At 41.2% G+C, this 22,233-nt stretch overlaps 1 protein-coding gene and 1 long non-coding RNA gene across 2 annotated transcripts in view; both read left to right on the top strand.

Annotated features, from left to right (window-relative positions):
* Nucleotides 1–247: 247 nt before the first annotated feature.
* Nucleotides 248–9,187, top strand: LOC147143289 (uncharacterized). Its single transcript, XR_015087983.1, has 4 exons — nucleotides 248–379; nucleotides 522–617; nucleotides 8,090–8,211; nucleotides 8,555–9,187. It is a non-coding gene; the product is annotated as an uncharacterized LOC147143289 (long non-coding RNA).
* An 11,010-nt stretch (nucleotides 9,188–20,197) lies between these two features.
* erfl3 (Ets2 repressor factor like 3) overlaps nucleotides 20,198–22,233 on the top strand; it is a 57,573-nt gene continuing 55,537 nt past the window's right edge. The window contains exon 1 of the mRNA XM_086038868.1: nucleotides 20,198–20,858. Coding sequence (XP_085894994.1) covers nucleotides 20,837–20,858 — 22 coding nt within the window. The 5' untranslated portion in view covers nucleotides 20,198–20,836. The remainder of the gene's footprint in view (nucleotides 20,859–22,233) is intronic.

Genomic DNA, 22,233 nt, shown 5'->3' with positions numbered 1-22,233 from the left:
TACGCAGACGAGAGCCAATAAGAAGGCACAAATGCTCCCTCCTCTTTATGAGACCCAATGTTTACCATAATTGACAGCGGCATACGAGGACATGGCGGTAATCCATTATATCAAGTGTGTAATACTTACGGGTATTCTACATAGTATTGAAACTTTTCCCTATTGAATATACTATAAGTTAGAGCTAAACGTGGCATTGTTGTTTAATGACGTGACTTCCTACCCTTCCCTCTCTTTTCACTCTCTCTCAGCAACAGAGCCCCGCTTTCACTGCCGCTCCAGCCAATCATAACGCGGCACAGGCTCGCGGTTCTGCCGCTCGCCCCGCCCACTCCGCTCAAAGTGAACGCGGCCGGAGCCAGGCGACGTCACCGCAGCGGTAGGCAATTGGTCAGCTGCACGACGTTCTGTTGGCCAATGGCGGCATGCGAGAGTGACGTCACCAAGAGTGTTGCCACCAGCTGGTCGGAGAGGGCGTGTCCTAGCGTAAACTCGGTTAACCTCTTGTTTGTAAATTGCAGGAAGATGATTGACACAAATGGATACGACGCCTCTTTATAGATTTTTTTTTTATTATTAAAAAAGAAAAGACAAGAACACGACACGACACGAGAAGGGTGAGTGGCATAAAAGCAGACGTTACATAATCGCCTTTTGTGTGTAGTAAAGATACCTGGACTGGGTTAGACGGTAGCGCCCCCCTTCGATCGCCAAAATTGAAAATGACAAAGCATAGTCATAAGATAGCAAATCAAAAGTGTATGAAAATAGTCCAAATTTCGACAGAGACTCGACTTTGGGAGTTGCTAAGCTAAAATATATGAATGACTCAACTTAAATTTAACTTGAACTTCATGATATGAAAACTCTTCCCTGTTTCACATTATCATGGTAGTGTGCTGTGCACATCTGTATGCTATGATGTGCAGTGCAGAGGCCAAGTATGATGGAGGGCACTCTGAAAATTATTACATTGGATTGGATTCAAGGTGTTGATTAAAAAAAAAAAGCTAACCCTATTCGGGTCAAACATTAAGCTTCATGTCAGTTATGCTTTCAATCTGGAAGTCATAGGAATAGACCAGGGGTCACCAAGTCCTGTCCTCAAGGGCACCTATCCTGCATGTTTTCCATCCCTCCCTGCTGCAACACACCTGATTGAAATGATCAGCTCATCAGCAAGCTTTTCAGAAGCCTGATAACAATACAGATCATTTGAAACAGGTGTGTTGCAGCAGGGAGAGATGGAAAACATGCAGGATAGGTGCCCTTGAGGGCCGGACTTGGTGACCCCTGGAATAGACAATGGTTTGGTACCATTAGAAAACTGTGAATGAATGTTTTAGTACTGTACAGTTAACTAAGCAGGTAGGCTATAGATAGTGCAAGGTGGCTAATGTGCAAATATGTTGCACCTGTGCAAGATTGTACAACTCGGCTTGACTCGCTTAACCTAAGTAACAACAACTCTCTCAGCATTTACGATACAGTATTGGGCCACACATGGAAACTCTCATAGACACTAGAATGACATGTCACATGTCGGTATTTGGAAATCTCCCAGATGGGGCCCCCTAATAGCAGACTTGTTTGTTTTAAGTAATTTGTGTACACCACTTACTGGCCTTTTTAATCAAATAAATGTGCTAGTATCCTTGGTTCTGGGTTTTGTTTTTCAAGGGACCACCACGGCCCTTCTTGTCTGGCTAACCTAGGCAGTCTGGCCCTTGCTTGGAATTTGCCTGAACTGAAACTTTAAGTGGTAAGACTTGTAACATAAGTAACACTTCTGCTATACGTGCCAGTTTGTAACTCGGGGCAAGGCTTCCTGCATTTAAATGTTGATGTAGGGCGACATCTAACGGCAATCTATCAAAACTGCACATAGTGCAAGTCGCTTGCCTTACCATGTATTCTAATCACAGAGCTAAAGTTGGACCTGTAGAATCAATTTACAGTGGGGGAATAATGATTCGAGCCAGAATTTACAAACTTGCTCACTTACAAAGAAATTAACGGTTTTTAATTGTGGGAAATGTGAGGGTAAGCGGTCCAGAAAATTAATGGATGGATGGACGCAACTACTTTAGGAAATATTTTAAATCATGAAACATATTTAATAGAGATAATTGAATAATACAGTTAAAAATTAAATAAATACATATATTCTAAGGAATAAATAGATATGAGGTGGATCGAACATCTGGTTCGTCCCAAATTGCATTCGGATTATCACTTGTCCAGATTTCACAATTGTTCTGAGTACATACCTTTGTGTGTAAAGTGAGACGATTTCTGTTCATTTGTGACATCTTTGGTTGGTTATGTGCCGTGAGTATTGGTCATTGTTTGATTGTGTGCAGCTTCCCACCCACATGTTAGTCGTAGGGGATCAATTTACTAAATAAACTGTAATGCACATTTGCTCGTTGTACAATTATTGTAAGATTTTATGTTCTAAATGCTAGCCCTTATTGGAATATATGTCATGCAGCCCATTTTCAAAAATGAGTTCTGCCTAATAATATCTTCCCCATATTGCGTGTCCATCTTTGTCTAACCTTCTTGACTTTGTCTTCAAAACGTATGTCAGACCCCCACGACTATTCCATCTTGTTAGCAAGCCCCCAACCCCACCTACTTCTGAACTCAGACCTTCACCCCTCACCCCCGGGACCCATCTTTCGTGGTTGTCAATCAAACACCAAAGGCGCCTCGTCCCCATTTTCCCTTTTTATATTTGGGGGAAATGTGCCTCAAAAGCAGTGCGTGCGTGCGTGTGTGTGATGCCACCTGCACAGAAGGATACCAGATGACACTTATCTCCAGCACGGTTTAATCAGAGTTTTAATTAAAAAATGTCTTAATCTTTTTTCTAGCACATCAGGTTTTTCCAGATATTTTCATTTTTTATTTTTTAAATTTAACCTAAAAGCTTGTGTTATACGTATTTATCATGCGTTGGAATTAAATTTATAGATACAACGTTTCAGAGAGAAAAAAAATGCACCTGTTGCTAAACCATTACCTTAATTCATAAATATTACTAACTACTGCATATTACTGTATTACATATTCAATTATTATCATTATCATTATCATTATTATTATTATTATTATTATTATTATTATTATTATTATTATTATTATTATTATTATTATAACCTGATGTGCTACGGAAAAAAAGAGGTCAGATTTGGAATCACTGCAAAAAAATCAGCCAGAAAAGTTGACAGAACTTGCATTTCTGATGTTAAAAATGTAGTAAAAATGTGTTGACCAGTATAGATAAATAGGTTTTTAAAATTCAAACTATACCTATGAAACGCCACTAGGTGACATTATCGCTCTGCAAAAACCTTAATTTCCCCTCTCCATTAACAATTTTACTTGTACTTGCAGCAACTGTTATACATCACAGTGGTTCAATTCTCCGTATACTTCCAGCAGTATCTATTAAAGGCCAGTAGGTGACAGTATTGCTCGAATAAAAATACTGCTTTTTTGAGGGGGGGGTTGTTTTGTTTTTCAGATCATAAGCACCTTTTAAAAACATTACCTGTACACTTCATACAAGTTTTCACAGTTTGAGCCTGGACTGAATCAATTCACTTCCAATGATTTCTTATTTAAAAAAACATGTTGGTTAGTAGAGCTGGGCATTTTACTACAAATTGAGGGTCCGTTATTTGTCATCCGTAAGTCCGGGGGGGGATAGTACCCATCTCTAATTTTAAACGGCCCTCCGTCAGCGAGTCCGACTAAACTTTCACCAGTACCCCATTCTACTAGCTTAATATCTAGTAGTTCACTATTAGTACTAGTACGTGGATGACAACTTGGCATTTTGAAAAACTTAAAAGCTCAAGAGAAAAAGAGATGATGCCAGAGTTTAATTAAAGCATAATAAAGTGGGTGCAGAAAAGCCACTGCAAACCACACCGAGCGGAACAGTTGCTCCTTGTGAGCTCGCCGCATTCTTGTAACGTTACACCGCTCAGCTGTTCCCTACACCAGCTCCACCTTCACGTCCATGACAGGACTCTCACTTCACTGCCTTCTCACACGCCTCCTCTGTACCAGCAACGTCCACATGAAATATAATCTATAATACACTTGACTTCACGACAGTAATTGTGCACACATGGCTGAGTTCAAGTGTTGAGGAAGCGTTAAATCAGGGATGTCCGAATCCAGTCCTCGAGGGCCGCAATGCTGCATGTTTTAGATGTTTCCCTCTTCCAACACACCTTATTCAAATAATCAGGATCGTTATTAGGCTTCTGCAGAGCTTTCTTAAGAGCTGATCATTTAAATCAGGTGTGTTGGAGAACGGAAACATCTAAAGCATATAGGACAGCAGCCCCCAAGGATAAGATTTGAACACCCCTGCGCAAAATTACTATGAAATACATATAAATAAATAAAACATGACAGTATTTTTGTGTGTTATGCGTGTGCATGTATGTATAGTATGTATGTATGTGTGTGTGTGTATATATATATATATATATATATATATATATATATATATATATATATATATATATATATATATATATATATAAAATATAATGATTGAATTGGAAAATTGGTTTTGATTCGGCCTAAAAAAATCCATATCGATCGGGGCCCTAAGGTATATACACCGCTGTTGTATGATTGCATGCATTGCAAAACTGAAAATAAAAGAGATGAATAAAAAAATGAAGCAGTTTGCTGCTTGGTGAGGTCAACACAGAAGAAAACGGAAAATCGAGTACCAGATTGTCAAAGAAAACCACAACGTCGTGGTGGCACTAAAGCCTGTGGCATGGTTGCAAATGTGCACAGATGTTGCTTTTCTGCGTAGGCCGCAGGAAGTGGTGGCGAACTACAAGTAAGTTTGTGCACTGTATAGTATCAGAATTTGTACACACACCCTTTCAATAAATGTTATCTGCTTGCAGTGTGTGTATAGTACTTCATATTTAGTAGAGGTGCCACAAGTGTTTACACTCCGTAACTCAAGCCAAGAATTAAAAAAATATTTTTCTATGTAGCCACAATAGTCCAAACACGGCATTCTGATTAATATTGTGTTTATGGAATATGAGTTAAGCACTAAAATCAACATCATACATCATTTTTGTCCATCTCAGGGGGCAGCCATTTTGCCACATTCTTTTGACTGAAAATGACATCACAGTTGCTCAGGGCTCAGGTAACAACCAATCGTGGCTCAGCTACAGAGAACAGGTGAGCCGTAATTGGAGCCTGAGCCAGAACCTGAGCCCTGAACAATTGTGATGTCATTTTCAGTCGACAGGAAGTGACAAAATGTCCGCCCCCTGAGACGGATACGTTTAGACTAGTGGAGGCACATAGAACATATTATTGTCAAGAATATTTTTTGGGTTGACTCCCCACTTTAAGTAGAAGTAACAAAGTTTTTGTACTTCATTTCTTTCTACCACCAAAAGCTGGTGATAACAAGTGCAGTGAGAAGTGAGGTGTTTCTAATCATTTGCACCTCATGCAGGAATCCGAGACAGCAACAGGTAAAAATCTGTGGTGTAGGTACATTTCAACTTATTAAAAGACTTTTTTTTTTTAACACATGTGCCTTTAAGAGGTGGGGCCTGGCAGATTGGCGCGTGACATCAGCAAGTCTACGTGTAAATGTCTGGGAATAAGATGTGGCCGACAGCCGCTACTTTGTGAGTGAGGTCTCTGTATTAATATGTTTCACTGTTTTACCAGCATTCAATAAACAGCTGAAAATGTGGCTCTCCTTTCCCATATGTCAGGGCATTACAGTCAGTATACTGTCAAAAGAAACAGAAGCACATTCTCACACGTCAAGTGACGCCGTCACTCAACACACAGAGTCAACAGTCATGTCTTCACTCATTTGCTGACCCCGATGCACCACAACAGGCCAGGCCCCGCCTTTAAAAGCCACACGCATTTGGTCAGGGCTAGTCACAGATATTACAGTGAAGTAGAACGTGAGGATGTCAACCCCAAAAATCACACTTGGACCTTGCATTCATATATTTTGGTAAGCATGAAGCTTTGAAATAAATAATTTTAAAAAATCAATACATTTGTATATTTGGTCCAACACAGGAGTGGTCCATAATGTAATTAGTACTGTATCACGTAAAGTACTGTTGTAGATCATACTAGCATAGTTTATGCCCCATTTATAAATGAGGGTTATAAATCGTACAACGACATATTATACTGCAAACTAGAGCTATTGACCAAACTGGTATAGTACGATACATGCAGTCACGCTAACCAGAGGCATGACTGTTTGTTACCTCCTTGCTTCTTTTCATCCTTCCCCAACTCATCCCTTTCTTGTTAAATATCTTTCCTCCTCTTCTTCCACCTCTTCCATCTCTTACTCCTCCTCTTTCCCTCCACGCGTGTCACAGTAGGTGGATGATTAGGTAGGATGATGCCGGAGCGTGTGTGTGTGTGTGCGTGTTTTGTGTGTGTTCTAGTGTGACAGCATGCACACAGCCACCTCCACGTTGAGTCACGCACCAACCGCGGACATCATGTGATCTTATCACCACGGTGACTTGGGTAGATCTGGCTTTGTCTTCTCCAAAATCAAACCATACTAAATTTTTTTACGTGATAACATTGTTTTGACTCGTAACAGTTGTCAAAATGTATTTGTAGGCATGAGGAGCAGAATTTTGAATCCTACTTAGCAACAAGTTTCTCTATGTATTTTTTCCCCAGAGAAACTATCATGAAAATAATCGTGGCTTTGCGAGAACGGTCATCATTTTACGAGAACAAAAATGCTTTTGTGATCTTTTTCAACATTCTGTTGATCTACATAAAATTTACTTGAGAGACAAGGTGGCACGTGACTCAACTCGCTTCACAACAAGCGGCAATTTGATTATCTGTCAAACTTCCGCTTGTTTACGAATAGAGTAGAATTGGTCAATATTCTTCAAATCACAGGCTTCAATCCATTTATTGCCCTTCTCAGCTGAAGTTTACTGTCAAACTAAACATAAAACAAAGACAATTACATGTGTGTTTGAAACAACCACATAACCACCCTTACCTGAATGCTAACATACCAAATTAAATAGAAATTAAAGAGAATATTGCTCACATGAACAAAACCAATAAAAGGTCCAATATTTTTCAACATCTCCATCAGCTGAACGCAGCATTGTGAACTACATAGACCATGATACTTTGATGATACTTTTTACTTTTACACTGCTGAGCCAATAGGAGCGCATGACTGGCCAAGCCTATTTCTTTGTGAATTGTGTTATATACAAAATCTGAATATTGTGATGTTTTTTTTTTTTTAATATGATCTTTTTTTTTTTTTTGCAATATCGTAAGCTTTTATACAGTACCATGACTTTTTTATATATCACCAACCTGCCCACAATATGGTGATAATTATCGTATCGTGAGGTTCATATAGTGATATTATCGTATCGTGACATTTGGATATCGGGACATCCCTAGTACAAAGCCAAGAGTGAAGTTGAGCCTCCAGTTCAGTACAGTTACAAAACAATATATCCTTATAGTTGTATTAAGTTCATTTTGTCTTCCTTGTTATCTATATTTTGGTTTATTCATATATAACAGACAATCGTGATTTAGGTCATTTAATTACCTGACGTGTGTCGGCGTGTACTTCCGCCTTCATCAGGGTTGGACACTCTGTGGTACAAGTACAAGTACACATATTTTGGCATGTACTTCCGCCTTCATCAGAGTGTCCAACTCTGATGAAGGCGCTGATGAAGGCGGAAATACACGCCGAAACACGTCAGGTAATTAAATGACCTAAATCACGATTGTCTGTTATATATGAATCAACCAAAATATAAATATATCCATGTGTCTGTCTTATACTGCCCCCAGGTGGCCAAGGTATGCACAACAGAATGAGCAGCACGGATTCAAAGAAGTGTGACAACAAATGTTTAATCATTTGTAATGCTATTTAGTTAGGTTATTCCTGTATGTTTTCATGCAGTATAATATTTCTTAAAATGTGTATGTTTGTCATTTAAAAAACACACTACAAATCATTTTCTATATCAAGGTACCACTATATTTGAACGTCTCCGGTGGTCACACACATTCAACATGAGGGTTGCGGCTTGATTCAAATCCACAAACACGTCTTCTATGCACCACTTTGTGAGGAAGGCAACAGGTCAAAGGGTGAGTCAGCGGCAAACACACAAACGCAACTTTGAAACACACACACACACACACACACACACACACACATGCACTAGTATTCAGGGGGAGGAAAACCAGATATGTCCAGTGGCACTTCATCACTGTCTCTCATTGGCACCAATATAACACGCACACACACACCCGCACACACCCACACACACACCCACAAACACACACACACACACACACACACTGGCAGCCATCCTGGTTAAAGCGACAGCTGGCACACTGACGTCTGCTACCACTGACACAGTGAGGCCTTATTCCCTTCAATTTGCACCTTTACTTGGCTCCTTCAAGTAAATCCATCCATTTTCTACAGCCCTTGTCCTCATTAGGTTCACGAGTGAGTTGGAGCACATCCCAGCTGACTTTGGGTGAAAGGCAGGTTACACCCTGGACTGGTGGCCATTGTGCTGCTCCTTCTGACGTGCTCGTCTTTGCCACAAGGAGGTAGTATAATACAGTCATGCAGATGAAAATGAAGACGAATAGTACTTCTACTACTGTAAATGACTCGGTAAGATGCTATAGAATTAGCCATTTTTGTAGAGGATAAACAATATATGTCAGTGATTATTATTATATCATCTGTCTACATGTGTTGAGCCACCACTTGTGTTCGAATCTGTTCCTTAAATGGGTCTTAAACCACGTCTATCGATGCTAACAGTTAGCATGTCAATGGGTTTTTGCATTGTTTGTTAGCATTGAGATAAGCGGACTTTCTTCAGGAAACATTGTTTGGTTGACTGAAATACACAAGATGTAATTCATTCTTATTTCATATTTAGTTTGACGGTAAATTTCAACTGGGTGTTGCATTAAATAGCTTGAAACCTCTTTTTTGATCAACTGTTCACTATTTGCCAAACTTCTGCTTTCTGTTTTACCCTGTCCCGTGATAATGGGACTTGCTCACTTGGTCATCTTCTGATCTAATCAAAGAGGAACTATCCCCAAACCAAAGGTGGGCATTGTCAGTTGTTCATTTGAATATGTTGTCATGACAAAATTCAATTGGTAATTTTGTGAGAACGTTTATTCTATCAAATAATGCATCCTTTTTCTGATCATACTTGACTTTGTCATAACATTTCATCTCCCAAACATTCAGTGATTAGCTGGCATGTTGGATAGCATGATGCCTAAGGGTGGCACCCACACTGCGGACGAGCTCCTCCACTGCACTGGGGTGACGGCGTACGTGCTGGAACAAAGCCAGAGAGGATGATGATTATGACACATAACTATGCCACCCACAGCGCCTGCGCCCGTGCCTGTGTGCGAGGGCAGCGCACATCAGACGCGGTGGTGTAACACATGCTCTGTGTCCGGCCGGCCCGGCCTCCGCTATGCTGGCATGTGAAGCGTGACACATAGCTGAGACACCTACAGGTCGGCTGTCTATGAGGGTGACTATGATGATTAGGATGATGATGGAGAAGAGGAGCTTGCAGGCAAAGGACAAAGTTGGATTATTAAGACATTCAAGTAAGAATTTGACCTAAAAGTCCTATTTTTGCATGAAAAATTATTAGGACTGTGTTAGGATTCGGAATTCCAGTCAGAGGGTTAGGGTTGTGATTTGTGATTGGGTTTAAGATTAGGAGTTAGAGTTTAGAGTTTTTCAGCATGCCAAATCTTGAACCCCAAAATGAACTACAATGGTAGAACAATTACAGAGTTTACGATTACGGAGTTTAACTGAATAGAAAGAACACATAAATGTGATGGACATACACAAACTACAAATGGAAAACAACAACATGCTGTTGAACAGAGAAATGACGTAATCAGTAAAAAAAAGTTTAAAAAAAACAAAACAAAAAAAAAACCTAACTGAGATTAGAAACAAACAAACTGGCAGAGTGGAGAAAGAAGCCTCAAAATACCTAAGAACCAACATCTTAACCTCGTGTGGTTAAGATTTTAAGAAAACCAAAATTACTACCGCAGAAGGATCTGAATCTTAACTACACAACTATAACAACATCAACGATACAAAGAACCAAAAACCATGGTAAACTATTCCTATCGACAGGAATAAACACAAAAAATAAGGAGCCAGAACACTCCGGATGCTCTTCATAAGCCTGATAACTATATATCATCAGGATTGGAGTTGCCGGCTCCTGGGGTTTGATCGTTAAAGTTATGGCGTTAGGGGTTATGATTTTCTGTCGCCCAATCAACTGAAATCTGTAACTTTCTGTGCCGGGGGTTCAGGATGTGAGGGAGGTGTACCATGAACTGTACCAGACCACTTAGTGCAAGCATGGCTGCACACTTGCAGTTCAACGAGTGCACATCTGCTGTGTCCCCGTCATGCATGTGACTTCATGTTTGACGCTGGTGTCATGTGGCAGCACGGACATGTGTCACACACTCCACGGCTGTTCACCTTCTCATACACGCTGTCGCAGCTTTGACATGGCTCGGATGTAACTCAGTCATTTTTTGACAGGGAGGCCGTTACTTGATAGGAGGAGGATATCTTCCGACATACAGCGGGTAAGGGTGTATATGGGAGTCGAAGATAGGATTGGCTGTGACACACTGACACACATGGGCAAGAAAATGCTGTACATGCCATCCTGCAATAAAAAGCAAGATGTATGACACGAAGCACAGATGTTTCCGTTTATTAATATCACCTTCTAATTTGTGGAGCAGTTCTGCCTGTTACCAAGGAATTAGGATGATACAGTGAACACATTTATTGCGGAGGATACATTCCAGACCCATCCTCAATAGGTGAAAGTCTGCAAAATAGGGAAATCAATCATAATATAACGTTTTACCCTAACTCTCAGTGGTTCGGGTTAAAATTACCTGTAAAGTGAGTCTTCCAGTCTTCCAAACATGACACACCACATAGAAACAACCATTCCTAATTTGAATGTTCAAATACACGGCAAGTATAAAAAAAATGAGGTTTCAAAATTGAGAGGAATCACACCGTGCCCGCGGAATGTGCTGGAACCACTCCCCGCTCAACTGTCAATCAAATACCACACATCTTTCTTACATGTTTGATCTATGAAAATAAAATATACCGTATCTGCGTAATTAAAGCCACTGGTGGCTGGAATATACAATATATCCCACCAGGTCATCGCGGGGCTTTCCACTCAATGGCGAGAAGTGTGGCTCATCCGTGGGGTCACCTCCTTGATCGGTGTTGTGATGGTGTGGGTCCGTCTAACAAAGACACTTCAGCTAACGTCAAGAGTTTAGGGTTAGGGTATGATGTAAATGCATTCCTGATCATGCATTATGTGGTTTATAAACTCCACAATGTTCCATATGAGAATACACATCGTATAACTTTTTGGGACCAATTATCCTTAAAGCGGAAGTCAACCCAAACATTTTTTTCAAAGAATATGTTCTATGCAAGCCCACTAGTTGAAACAGGGCATTCATTTTTAGTCATCTCTAGGAGCGGCCATTTTGTCTTCTGTCGCCTGAAAATGACATCACAACTGCTCACAACGACCAATCGCGGCTCAGATTCAGAAAACAGGTCAGCCGCGACTGGTCGTTGTGAGCAGTTGTGATGTCATTTTCAGTCGACAGAAGACAAAATGGCCGCCCCCAGAGATGGCTAAAAACGAGTGCATTTTGCTGCTTAACTTGTATTCCACAAACGCAAAAATTAATCAGAATGCCGTGTTTCAACTAGTGGGCCTGCTGGGAAAATATGAAAAAAATATGTTTGGGTTGACTTTCGCTTTAAGGGGTGCATTAGCGTAGCCAGAAATGGACTATCCCCTACTCCTATTTCTGTTCAGTTCTCGGTATCATAGGCGGGATGTATCGGAATGAGGGCTCGGAGACGAGTGGAAGAGGAAGCTGTGCTTGGTGCCAGCAGGCGAGGAAGACTTTGTTCCTGGGTGCGATGCGGCAGATAGTGTCAACACTCACGCTGAGCTCAATATAGCAACTGTCACCCGGCCAGGCATTCCGCTCTTCCCCTTTTCCATGCCGACACTTCCTCGCTCACCTTCCCCAACACATTTCCCCCGGCCAAGCCTCTCCGCCATGGCCCCGTCCATCAATGTCACGTCCCCCGGGGGTTTGAAGAACTGACCCCCCCCCTCCCCGTTTGCCTCATCACGCCCCTTGTCAGCGTTCCAAGACGTTTAATATAACGTGTCCGCCCGCTCTCACATTACCCACCACTTACTTTAGCCGCTGTTCAAAGCAGCTTTTTTTTTTTCTTGTCCGTGTGTGTTCTTGAATAGCTCCTTCATCGCCATGGTGATTCGACAGAAAGAGAGTGCGGTTTGTCTGTCTGTCTGGAAATAGTAAGTCACGATGGGTTTTCTTTGAGTGGCCCTGAATCCGACAAAAGCAACCACTGTTAATTTGCACTTGTCGTCCGAGAAGCCACCAAGTTTACCACGCTCTCTGCACCAACGTCTGTCCTCTACTAGGACACCACCTCCACCCTCATGTTATGGAGGCAGGTTTAAGGTTAGGGTTCGGATGTTAGTGTTAGGTGTTACGATTAGGGTGTTTGAGTTGGGAGTTGGGGTGTTTGGATGTACAGTGCTAGGGTTAGATGGTCCTAAAGTTAGTGCTATTGGGTTATGCTGTTTGTGAGTTATATATAGTATGGCTTCGAGATTTAAGAGTTTGATCAAAAAAAAAAATTCTCAGAAAGAGAATACATTCAGACACCACAGGTTTTGAATCAGACCAAATCAACCGCCACTAATTTGCACTTGTCGTGTAAGAAGCCACAACGTTTACAACCCTTTCCCCGGCGCCGCCTGCCCTCTACCAGGTGGACCTCCTCCTTCCGCCAACCTCACTTGTCCTCCAGTGTCACCCCCTCCACCACCAACCCCTCCACCTCCACCACTGCCACACGGCTCCCTCTGTGGTAATCCCATTACTCATGTGTGAATACCAGCTGGGGAAGAGCAGGAGGCGGGTTAAGGAAGGGGAGAGGGCAGCAGGGAGAATGTGGACAGAGGACGACTGTGTGGAGGCCTCCAGGTCTTGGACACTGAATTCCAAACAAGAAGAACAGCAATGGGAATTACCTCCGCCAGGGAGATTCATTTGTTTACTCGGTAGCACGCAAATAACTGAAACTGATTTTGGCAAGGGTGCAGATTTTTGTGACGTTTCCGGGTTTGCGGTCCTGCTATTTTGCTGATTTGTTTTGTGCAGTGTTACTCTCGTTTGTTCTTCCTACCGTTTATTTTGGGTGTAATTCCACTGACGTCCACAAGATTTGACACTATTTTGTCTAAATTTTGAAGATTGCTGAAGATTATTGAATATCAAATCCTCTTCGCGCCTGCTTTTTACGACTACAGGGAGCGGCGGCTGTAGGTTCAGAATGTACATCTTTGGGAATGATTATTGATGTTAATTGTGGCATAAGTTTGTTAGTTTAAATGTGCTTGCATTATTTTGAGTGTTCTTAAATTAATTAATTCTTATTCCACAAACGCAATATTTATCCGAATGCCTTGTTTCAACTAGTGGGCTTGCATAGAACATATTCTTGAAAAAATATGTTTGGGTTGATTTCCTCTTTAAAGAACTTTAAAAAGTATTGAGTGCCATAATTCTATTAAAAAAACGTGCCTGGAGCGTATTCAAAGAGGGTACTGTATTTCTATATCGCAGACTTCACTTATTGGAACGTAACCCTCGTGATGGAGGGGGGATTACTGCATTGTGTTTTATAAATGGTACAGGTTGGATACACTAGCTAATTGTACCTTCTGCCATCTTGCGGAAGAGCATTTCATTGTTCTGTCTGTCACTATGCCACTGGCATAGAGGGATGAACAAAGATACATTATTTGTAGCGAATAATCATCATTTTTAGATCAATGAAGTGGTTGGGAATCACTGCTCGTGTTTTATTAGCTGTCATATACTTTGAATTTGTTCATCCTTGAAGGTTTGTGCCTTTCATGTTCAATCTATTGAAACTCAAGAAGAGTTTGAAAGAGAAAGAAAGGGAGGGCGAGGATGGCATGAGGCCTTGTCTGTCTTCTGGCGGTTGGACGTGAGCGAGCTTGAAAATAAACAAGTTCTCCGATGACAAAGCCGCCATTGACTCGCTCCTGCTCCATCTTCTGCACAGCTTTGCTCCCCCCCCCCTCGGTCGTGGTCTCACCAAGGCTGAGGCTGAAGGGTGAGAGCGGGGGGAGGCATTAACCGCCACCCCGCCACACTTGCTGTCCCCTCAGCTGCTAATCCCCCCCCCCACAGCCCTCCCTCCCTCTTAATGCTTTCTTTTCAGTCCCAAACATCTTGTCTGAACACTCGAAATTGCCCCTAGGTATGATTGTGAGTGTGAATGTTTGTTTGTCTGTGTGTGCCCTGGATTGGGTGGCAACCAATTCAGGGTGTACCCTGCCTGCTGCCCAAAGACTACAGGGATAGGCTCTAGCATGCCCGCGACCCTCGTGAGGATAAGCGGATTGGATGATGGATGGATGGATGAACATCTTGTTCAGTACACTACTGACAAAAAAAAAAAAACATTATATTCGGCTTAATTTTCCAAATTGCTGCCTTTACAATTTGAAAATTGCATTCTACTACATGTCGATTTCAATTGGATTAATTATTCGGCCCGTGTCCAACTGTTCAATGTTTTAAAGGTCCTATGCCTTCAAAATCCATTCCCCGCCCCCTACTGTTTTATGTATAATGTTCAAAAAGAGTCTGTGACATGGTTTAAGTTTTTACATCCATGCAGTTTGTCATTTGAAAGGTAAAGGCATTCAAAAAGTGTGCATTTGAATTCGGTGTCGATGTGACATAGTTTTGAAAATCAGTACTGAAGTGCCCACCCACCCAATTAAAATTCAAATGACGCTGCGTCACGACAACCAATCAGTGTGTCACAACGTCCGACAATAATGGCAGAAAAATGATTGTCGCTGGTTGGGAACTTTTTGATAACACCTGCTACCAATCTCTGGAACGAGAAAATAGACGTATCGGGTAAATAACACAGTAGAACCTTGAATGTAATTAGTTCTGTGAACCGGATCTCAAGTTGAAACGTCCGTAAATCAAGGTAATGTTTATATAAATAATAATCAAGCTAGTTCTCATTTTTTCAGTGTTTTTTGGGGAGGCTGGTACCGCTGAATGGCATTTCCATGGAAAGTATCTCAAGGCACAACAGTAGTTAAAATGGAGCTGATTAATATTATGGCCGTTTGCAGTGGAAATGCTTGCAAGAATAAGAAGTCAGCATCAGTGCACTTTACACCTCTGCTGTTTCCTGCCTGGCCTTTGCTGATACACACACATTGTGAGTGTGTGCGCGTGTATGTTGCCTGTGGTGCGCCTGTGTAATGGACTCCACCACACCCAGTGTCCATGCTAATTGCACCCACTCCGAGCCATCTGTGTCGTAAAGATGGTTCTTGACCTTCCGCACGGTTCTCTCTTCGGCTAGGACGTCCTGGAGTTGGAGAGGATGTGCGATCCAAGGCAGAACAAAGTTTGCGTGTGTCATGGGATGTCGGGACAGGGTTGTGATGTTTTGTGTAAAAGGCAAATGTAATGTGGAAGTTAGTGAAAAATCCACGATTCTCATAAACTGAGGTGATGACGTGTCAAGCAAATAGTTGATAGTGAACTATTATGCAAATATGCATTTTTAAATCTTTATTAAAAGGAAGAAACTATTACATAAATGTGGAAAATGTGTTTACAATTTTAAACTATTATGCAAATTTGAAAATGAAGACTACATTAAAGCAAATCTGGAATTGGACTAATTTGACTAATGTGAAACTGCGGTTAACATAAAATTGAAGTGATTAAAAATGGTAAAAAAAAGCATGATGAAAACGAAGAACTTGTTATAAAAAGAGGTCAAATGGTTAAAAAAAATCTGAAATGTAACAATTACGAAATGTGAAAAATATGTTTACAATTTTTAACTACTATGCACATTTGAAAGTTGTTTCCAACGAAAATTGAAAACTTCTAAAAAAATCTAAAATTTTACTAATTTAGGCAAAAGCAAAAAAGCATTAGCATTAGCATTAGCGGTAAACAAAAGAACATCAGAAAGAACATCTGAAATTGAACTGACACAAATAAATAAAAATGTAAAAATTGTTTAAAAAAAAAAAACACAAATTGAACCATTACACACAAGTGAACATTTTGATTAAAAAAAGAAAAGAAAAAAGAACTTAAGGAATTTAAACTGTTATGCAAATTTGAAGGTTGGTCAAAAAACAACTTAAAAGTTGCTTGAAAAAAAGCTAATGTGAAAATGTGTTTAAAATGTATAAAAACAAACAAACAGAACGTCTGAATTTAACTATCACACAAATACAAAATTTTCTGTTAAAATTATATTTCAAAAAATTGCAAATTTGGACATTATCTTAAAAATAAGTTTAAAAAAAGTTTAAAAAAAAGTGATGGAACTATTATGCAAATGGTAGCGATTAAAACAAATTAAAACGTTTAAAAATATCTCAAAGTGCTGATTGTGGAAAGTGTGTTTAGTGATGGACGATAACCCCATTCCATTTGCACATTGCATTTGAACTGATGTCGGTTTTTTGGGGGGCAGGGGGGGAGGTTGTTGGGGGGACGGTCACATGAGTGGGACCATTAAATCGCTCCGGCTCCGACTTGCTGAGTGAACTGGATGACGCGCTTGGCAGGCAGATTGTATCACAAGGAGCGCCCTTGTCCCGCCTGTGTCATCCCGTCCTGCTCTTTTCATCCGGTCTCTGTCCGTCCCTAATCGAGATGACAGGCAGACGCTGGCCGCAGAAAGACGCAGCCAATGAAAGGGAGCCTTAAAGACTTTGTCAGATACTCACACTTGAGGCGGGTGCTGATCATCGCTGAATATCTTGGTTTTCGACACCGCTGTTACACAAACGAGCGTTAAAAAAACGTCCCCCCAAGGAAATGACTCTAAAATGATCATACAGTAAACCCCCATTTATTGAAGGGGAGACAATTTTATTTGCACATTGTGCATTTAAAATAACCACACAGCCTCCGCTGTCTTAACATTAACAATGGGAAATACCATAGACACATGGGTTATCAATTAGCATCTATGTTTCATAGATTTAATACAGGCATATATTCTTTATCCTCTGTGAAGAACGATTAGTATTCCTGCTGTCCTGAGATTCCGAAAGAGGAGCTGAGCCTCTAGTTCAGTACATCCCTAGTCTGTATTAAACTGTCCCCAGGTGGCCAGGGCACGTACCCTTGTGAGCAGCACAATATGCATTGAATTGAATGACAAAGTGTGACAAAAACTGTTCACTTCTTTTTAATTCTACTTATTTGTCAGTACAGGATGTTTTTATAAAGATCATACTATTATAGAGTGTTATTTTTTTCATTAAAAACACAATTTATGGGGGAAGGCTAGATCGAATTAATGTAAATCTATAAAATATATTTTTACCTTTCCCACATTCTTTAAACACATTGAAACTCCTTAAAACACACTTTTTAAACACACTGCAAATGTATTACAACACAAACAAATCATGAACAAAGCATGAAATGTATACAAAATAGTATATGCAATGTATCGTGTGAGGTAGTGTTTGACATACGGGAGACGCCGTGTGAGTGCTTGTTTGTGAGCTGTGGTCGACGGTAGCTTGGACTGTTTTACCGTGATGTCACCAATTAATCGACTTATACTTGACTTCCATCACATTAGCGACGACTACAAAAAAAATACATCGTTCAACCCATTGTATCAAAAGCAGTTGTCGCTGTCAAGCTGGAGCCGAATTATCTCAATGGGGTAACCCGCATCGGCTGTGCAAGCGAGTTGAAAGAGAATGTGAGTAGGTAAAGAAGGCTGCGGGGGAGGAGGATGTGGAAAAGGAGTGAAGCAGCTTGTTTATCAGCGTTCAGAATGTTCTGTGCTGTAAATTTACCTGGAAATGTCATCGACTTCTGCGCGCACACACACATGCATGCACACACGGATGCACTCACAAACACACACACACACACACATAAGTATGCACTTAATAGTCCATCACCGTGATTTGACTTCCCTCCTCCTCAGTTCTTGCAGCATATCCTCTTGTTCTTTCTTTTATTTCCTCTCCTGCAGAGAATAATGTCTTCTGAATTTGAGAGTACACAGTGTGGACAAAATTTTTGGTAACCAGTAGCAGGCTATGCATTTGGTGCCCAGGCCATCAGTGGGAACAATTATTAATTAACAATTATCATGTTGCAATTATGGATACGATCAATACTATATAAAAACTCAGTACTGTAAAGCCCTCTCCATCGCAGGTTCACGGTGCCGCTATTTCGCTGCACTTTTTTTGGTTGAGTTTATAATTAAATTTTGTTCTGCCTCCTGCTTGTTTTGGGTGTAATTCCACTGCCGACCACTAGATGGCAGTAGACTATTTCGATGGACACTGTACATTTGAAAGAAGAAGTATGAAAACAGGAAGTATTTCAGCTTAGCCTACTCTTATCGTGTGTCACAATTAGAGGACATAGTTTCAATTTACAGGGACTTTAAGGAAACGGTGTCATTGATTTTGATTAGAATTTTTTCATTTTTTTACATTGCTGATTTGGTTTAGGTTAGTACACCAGCAAAGCCAATTCTAAAGGCCATGGGCGGGGATTACAGTGACATGGCAACGCATAATGGCTGAAATCTTATTGGACAAAAAAAAAAAAACTGACCCGAGCCTCTGTTCGTCCGCCTGGACGTGGCTCTGTATCCTTGGCACAGAAATGCTTATCCTTCATTCTTTCCCCCTGCATTCTATATAAATAAAAATGTATTGTATTGTATTGTATAGGTGCACCACACAGGATGACAACATAGCCCCTTTTGCTTTTTTATTTTGGATCCTGTTTCTTATCAGGTGGTGCAGAGCTTGTTTCCTGCACCCGTCAGAGAATAGCCAGTGAGCGGGGAAGAAAAAAATCCTGTTTGTAAATCACACCACAGGGACGCTTGTTGTTTCTAGCGGGGCTTTGTTGATTTTACTACTACCACTGTTTCATGGTGTTAACAAGGGCCGCGGGGCAACTGCTGCACTGTAAAAATAAAATAAAATTGAGTGAATTTAACTTAGATATAAGTAAAAACTACTTGCTTGTTTGTTGCCATAAATGTCAATACTTGACATATTAAAGTTGTTCCAACTTAAGCAGCTGTTTTAGCCCCAAAAAATACAAGTTATGTTTTTTACAGTGTGCACTTCCCTGAGCCGCCATCCAAACCCAGTTATGGTTACTTAGTTACAGTTAATTAACTTATGTAGTTACGCTTATATTCAATCTCAGGATGTGGCTGTGTTCAGAATTAACCAATCACATTCAAACTCATGTTAAATAGGAGTCAGCAACACACACCTACAACCACTTAAAGTCCCTCAAACTATTTTGTAAATTACTTTTTAATATTATTAAATATTCTAACCTCATACTTAAAAATTCTAATTGTTCAGTTACATTTATTGAATTAATTAAATATAATGAATATATTTCACTTTTTTTTCCATTCCACATCAAAACAACTGATTACTACTTACCTGGGTAAACACGTTATTTTCTTAATTTTTCTTAGAATTCAGTCTTGAAATCAATAATGAATATCAATCTGTCAAAACAATGTACAATATATTTACATATATTTGAGTTGATATGTGTTAAAGTGATAGCTATAATCATATTTATAACCAATAATTGAATGCGACAATCAAGGCACGTTGGAGTCCTCTTGAGCTGTCACAAACCTGAGGCATGGTTGACGTCAATGCGAGCCCCTACGTCGGATATGACGTTACCACGTCGGTGCGCTTGGTCCTGTGTCCATGGCAACGGCGTGCCATGAAGAGAGAGAGAGAGAGAGAGAGATAAAGAGAGAGAGAGAGAGAGATAAAGAGAGAGAGAGAGAGAGAGAGAGAACGACTGATTATCCACGTTACGCATCCCTTCGCCAGGTTACGTACCCCTCCGCCCTCGACCCCCCCTCCCTCCCCGACTCCAGTCAGTGTGGGCGGGCTTCGCGCGGAAGCGAGGGAGGCGAAACACGACACCCAGAGGACAGAGCGAGGCGAGCGGGTAGAAGAAGAAGAAGAAGAAAAGGGGAGAGGGCGGGACGGAGGAGTAGGAAGAAGAAGAAGAGTGGCCGCGAGTGCCGTGAGCTTCGGAGAAGCGGGCGGGCAAGAGAGGGGGTAAAAAAAAAAAAGTCCGACAAGCGCGACGTTCTAGCGCGGAGAAGTTCCGTTCAAGCTCAGAGACACGTCGAACGACGACGAAGATGCGGCCGAGGCGGAGTAAGCACTCGCCGGAGAGTTCGCGAAACAAGTTCCTGGAAGAGTGAAAGCGCATTTCAGTTCGCCCTGACCGCTATTTTGGGGGGCGGGGGGGAGATTGTTGTCTTGAGAAGAACTTTGAGAAGAACCGCCGAACACTACCGGACCAGCCGCTTCGCTCACCGGAGAGCGAGCTCCCTCGGTCGGGCTCGGAGAGAGGCGAAGTTCTCCTCCGCCAAACGGGGTGAGAAAGTGGCCGAGAGAGTCGCACTCCAGTCGGCGGAGTTTGGTCAACTTTTACGGACGAAATGAAGACACCCGGAGACAACGGTATGTGCACTTTTTCCACTCGTATCGTTTGTTCATTTAAGTGGACTTCCCCGCCATGTTATATTGTGACCCATACAAATCTGAAATACTTGTTTTCAAAAATGATAAAAAATTCCTATGTAAGACTTTAAATGATCGTACCTCTGCTATTTTTCCTTTTCCCTTCTACATTTTTTATGTATGTATTTTTTATTTTGATCTTTAAACATGCTGCATAACAAACACAAACCTGTTGATGTCAACCACCCAACATCTTATTTCTTGTCTGGGACGTTACTACTCAGTTGATAATTATTATTATTGTGCTATTTGGACAAGGAACTGTATAGTGTTGTTGTCTCCCGCTGTTGATTGAATTGCTCCGGTATATAGGCGATATTAACCTAGCGGGGGCAATGGGGTTTTTCAATAGTCAGCTGAGCATTACAGTATGTTAGCTGTGTGTGTGTGTGTGTGCGTGCGCGCGTGTGTGCGCGTGTATGTGTGTCTTAATTCCTGAAATGCTTGCATAAGTTTCTTCTTTCCAAAACAAATCCTAACCCCTTCAGTAAGTAAAAGAGGAAGTGTAAGCATTTGGGCCAGCAGTGCAAGTTTATTGTGTGTGAGTTCCACTAATAAACTTGTCCCCATCCCACTAAATTGACTCTGCTTCTATGAAAGTCCTTACAGGTGTTGCGATAGGACATATTACATGCATTTTCTGTGCGGCACCGCATACATATTTTAACACATTTTTTCTCTGGAGTAGTGGGACCACTTTCTGCTCCCTTCCCCCCACCACTATGTCCCCTCATGACTCCCGCGGCACCCAGGGTTCGACGCCCCCCCCCCCCCAAACATCCACCCACCCGGCCCTCCACATTCCTACGCACGCACACACACGCACACACACACTGCAGCAAGACAAGGCTACCAGGCCATCCCCATCGTGAACTTGTAGACCTTTTATTACAAGGAACTCTGTTAGTGTGGCCTTCTTGGAAGCTACTAAATATTGATTGTGTTTATGGGTCTGATGTATACAGCGTGTGTGTCTGTGTGTGTAGGCATGTGTGTGTCATCCGATCTCTGAATGTCAAAAGTGTCCTTTTCCTCTTTTGTGTTTTAGTACCATTTTATGTTTGTGATAGTGCAATTACTAGTCTTCAACTAATACTGTCATCATTCATTTTCAGTTGACTTTCAGTTTCAAATAAAAAAAAAAACTTTGGTTAATGCAGTGGAAAGTCGCCAAAGTCAAACAATTTGCTATTTGAGTAAACTTGCAGGACAAGCATGGCTCTATAAAGTTGCAAAAATCAGCATCTGAGCTACCACGAAGTCCCAGAAGCCTTGAAAAATTAACTCTGGATCTTTTGTTTCTTTAGCAACGTGA

The sequence above is a fragment of the Filicampus tigris genome, chromosome 8 (genome assembly GCF_054856515.1).
Source record: "Filicampus tigris isolate MCC_2025a chromosome 8, RoL_Ftig_1.0, whole genome shotgun sequence".
NCBI lineage: Eukaryota > Metazoa > Chordata > Actinopteri > Syngnathiformes > Syngnathidae > Filicampus > Filicampus tigris.
This window is presented reverse-complemented; position numbering and strand designations above follow the sequence as displayed.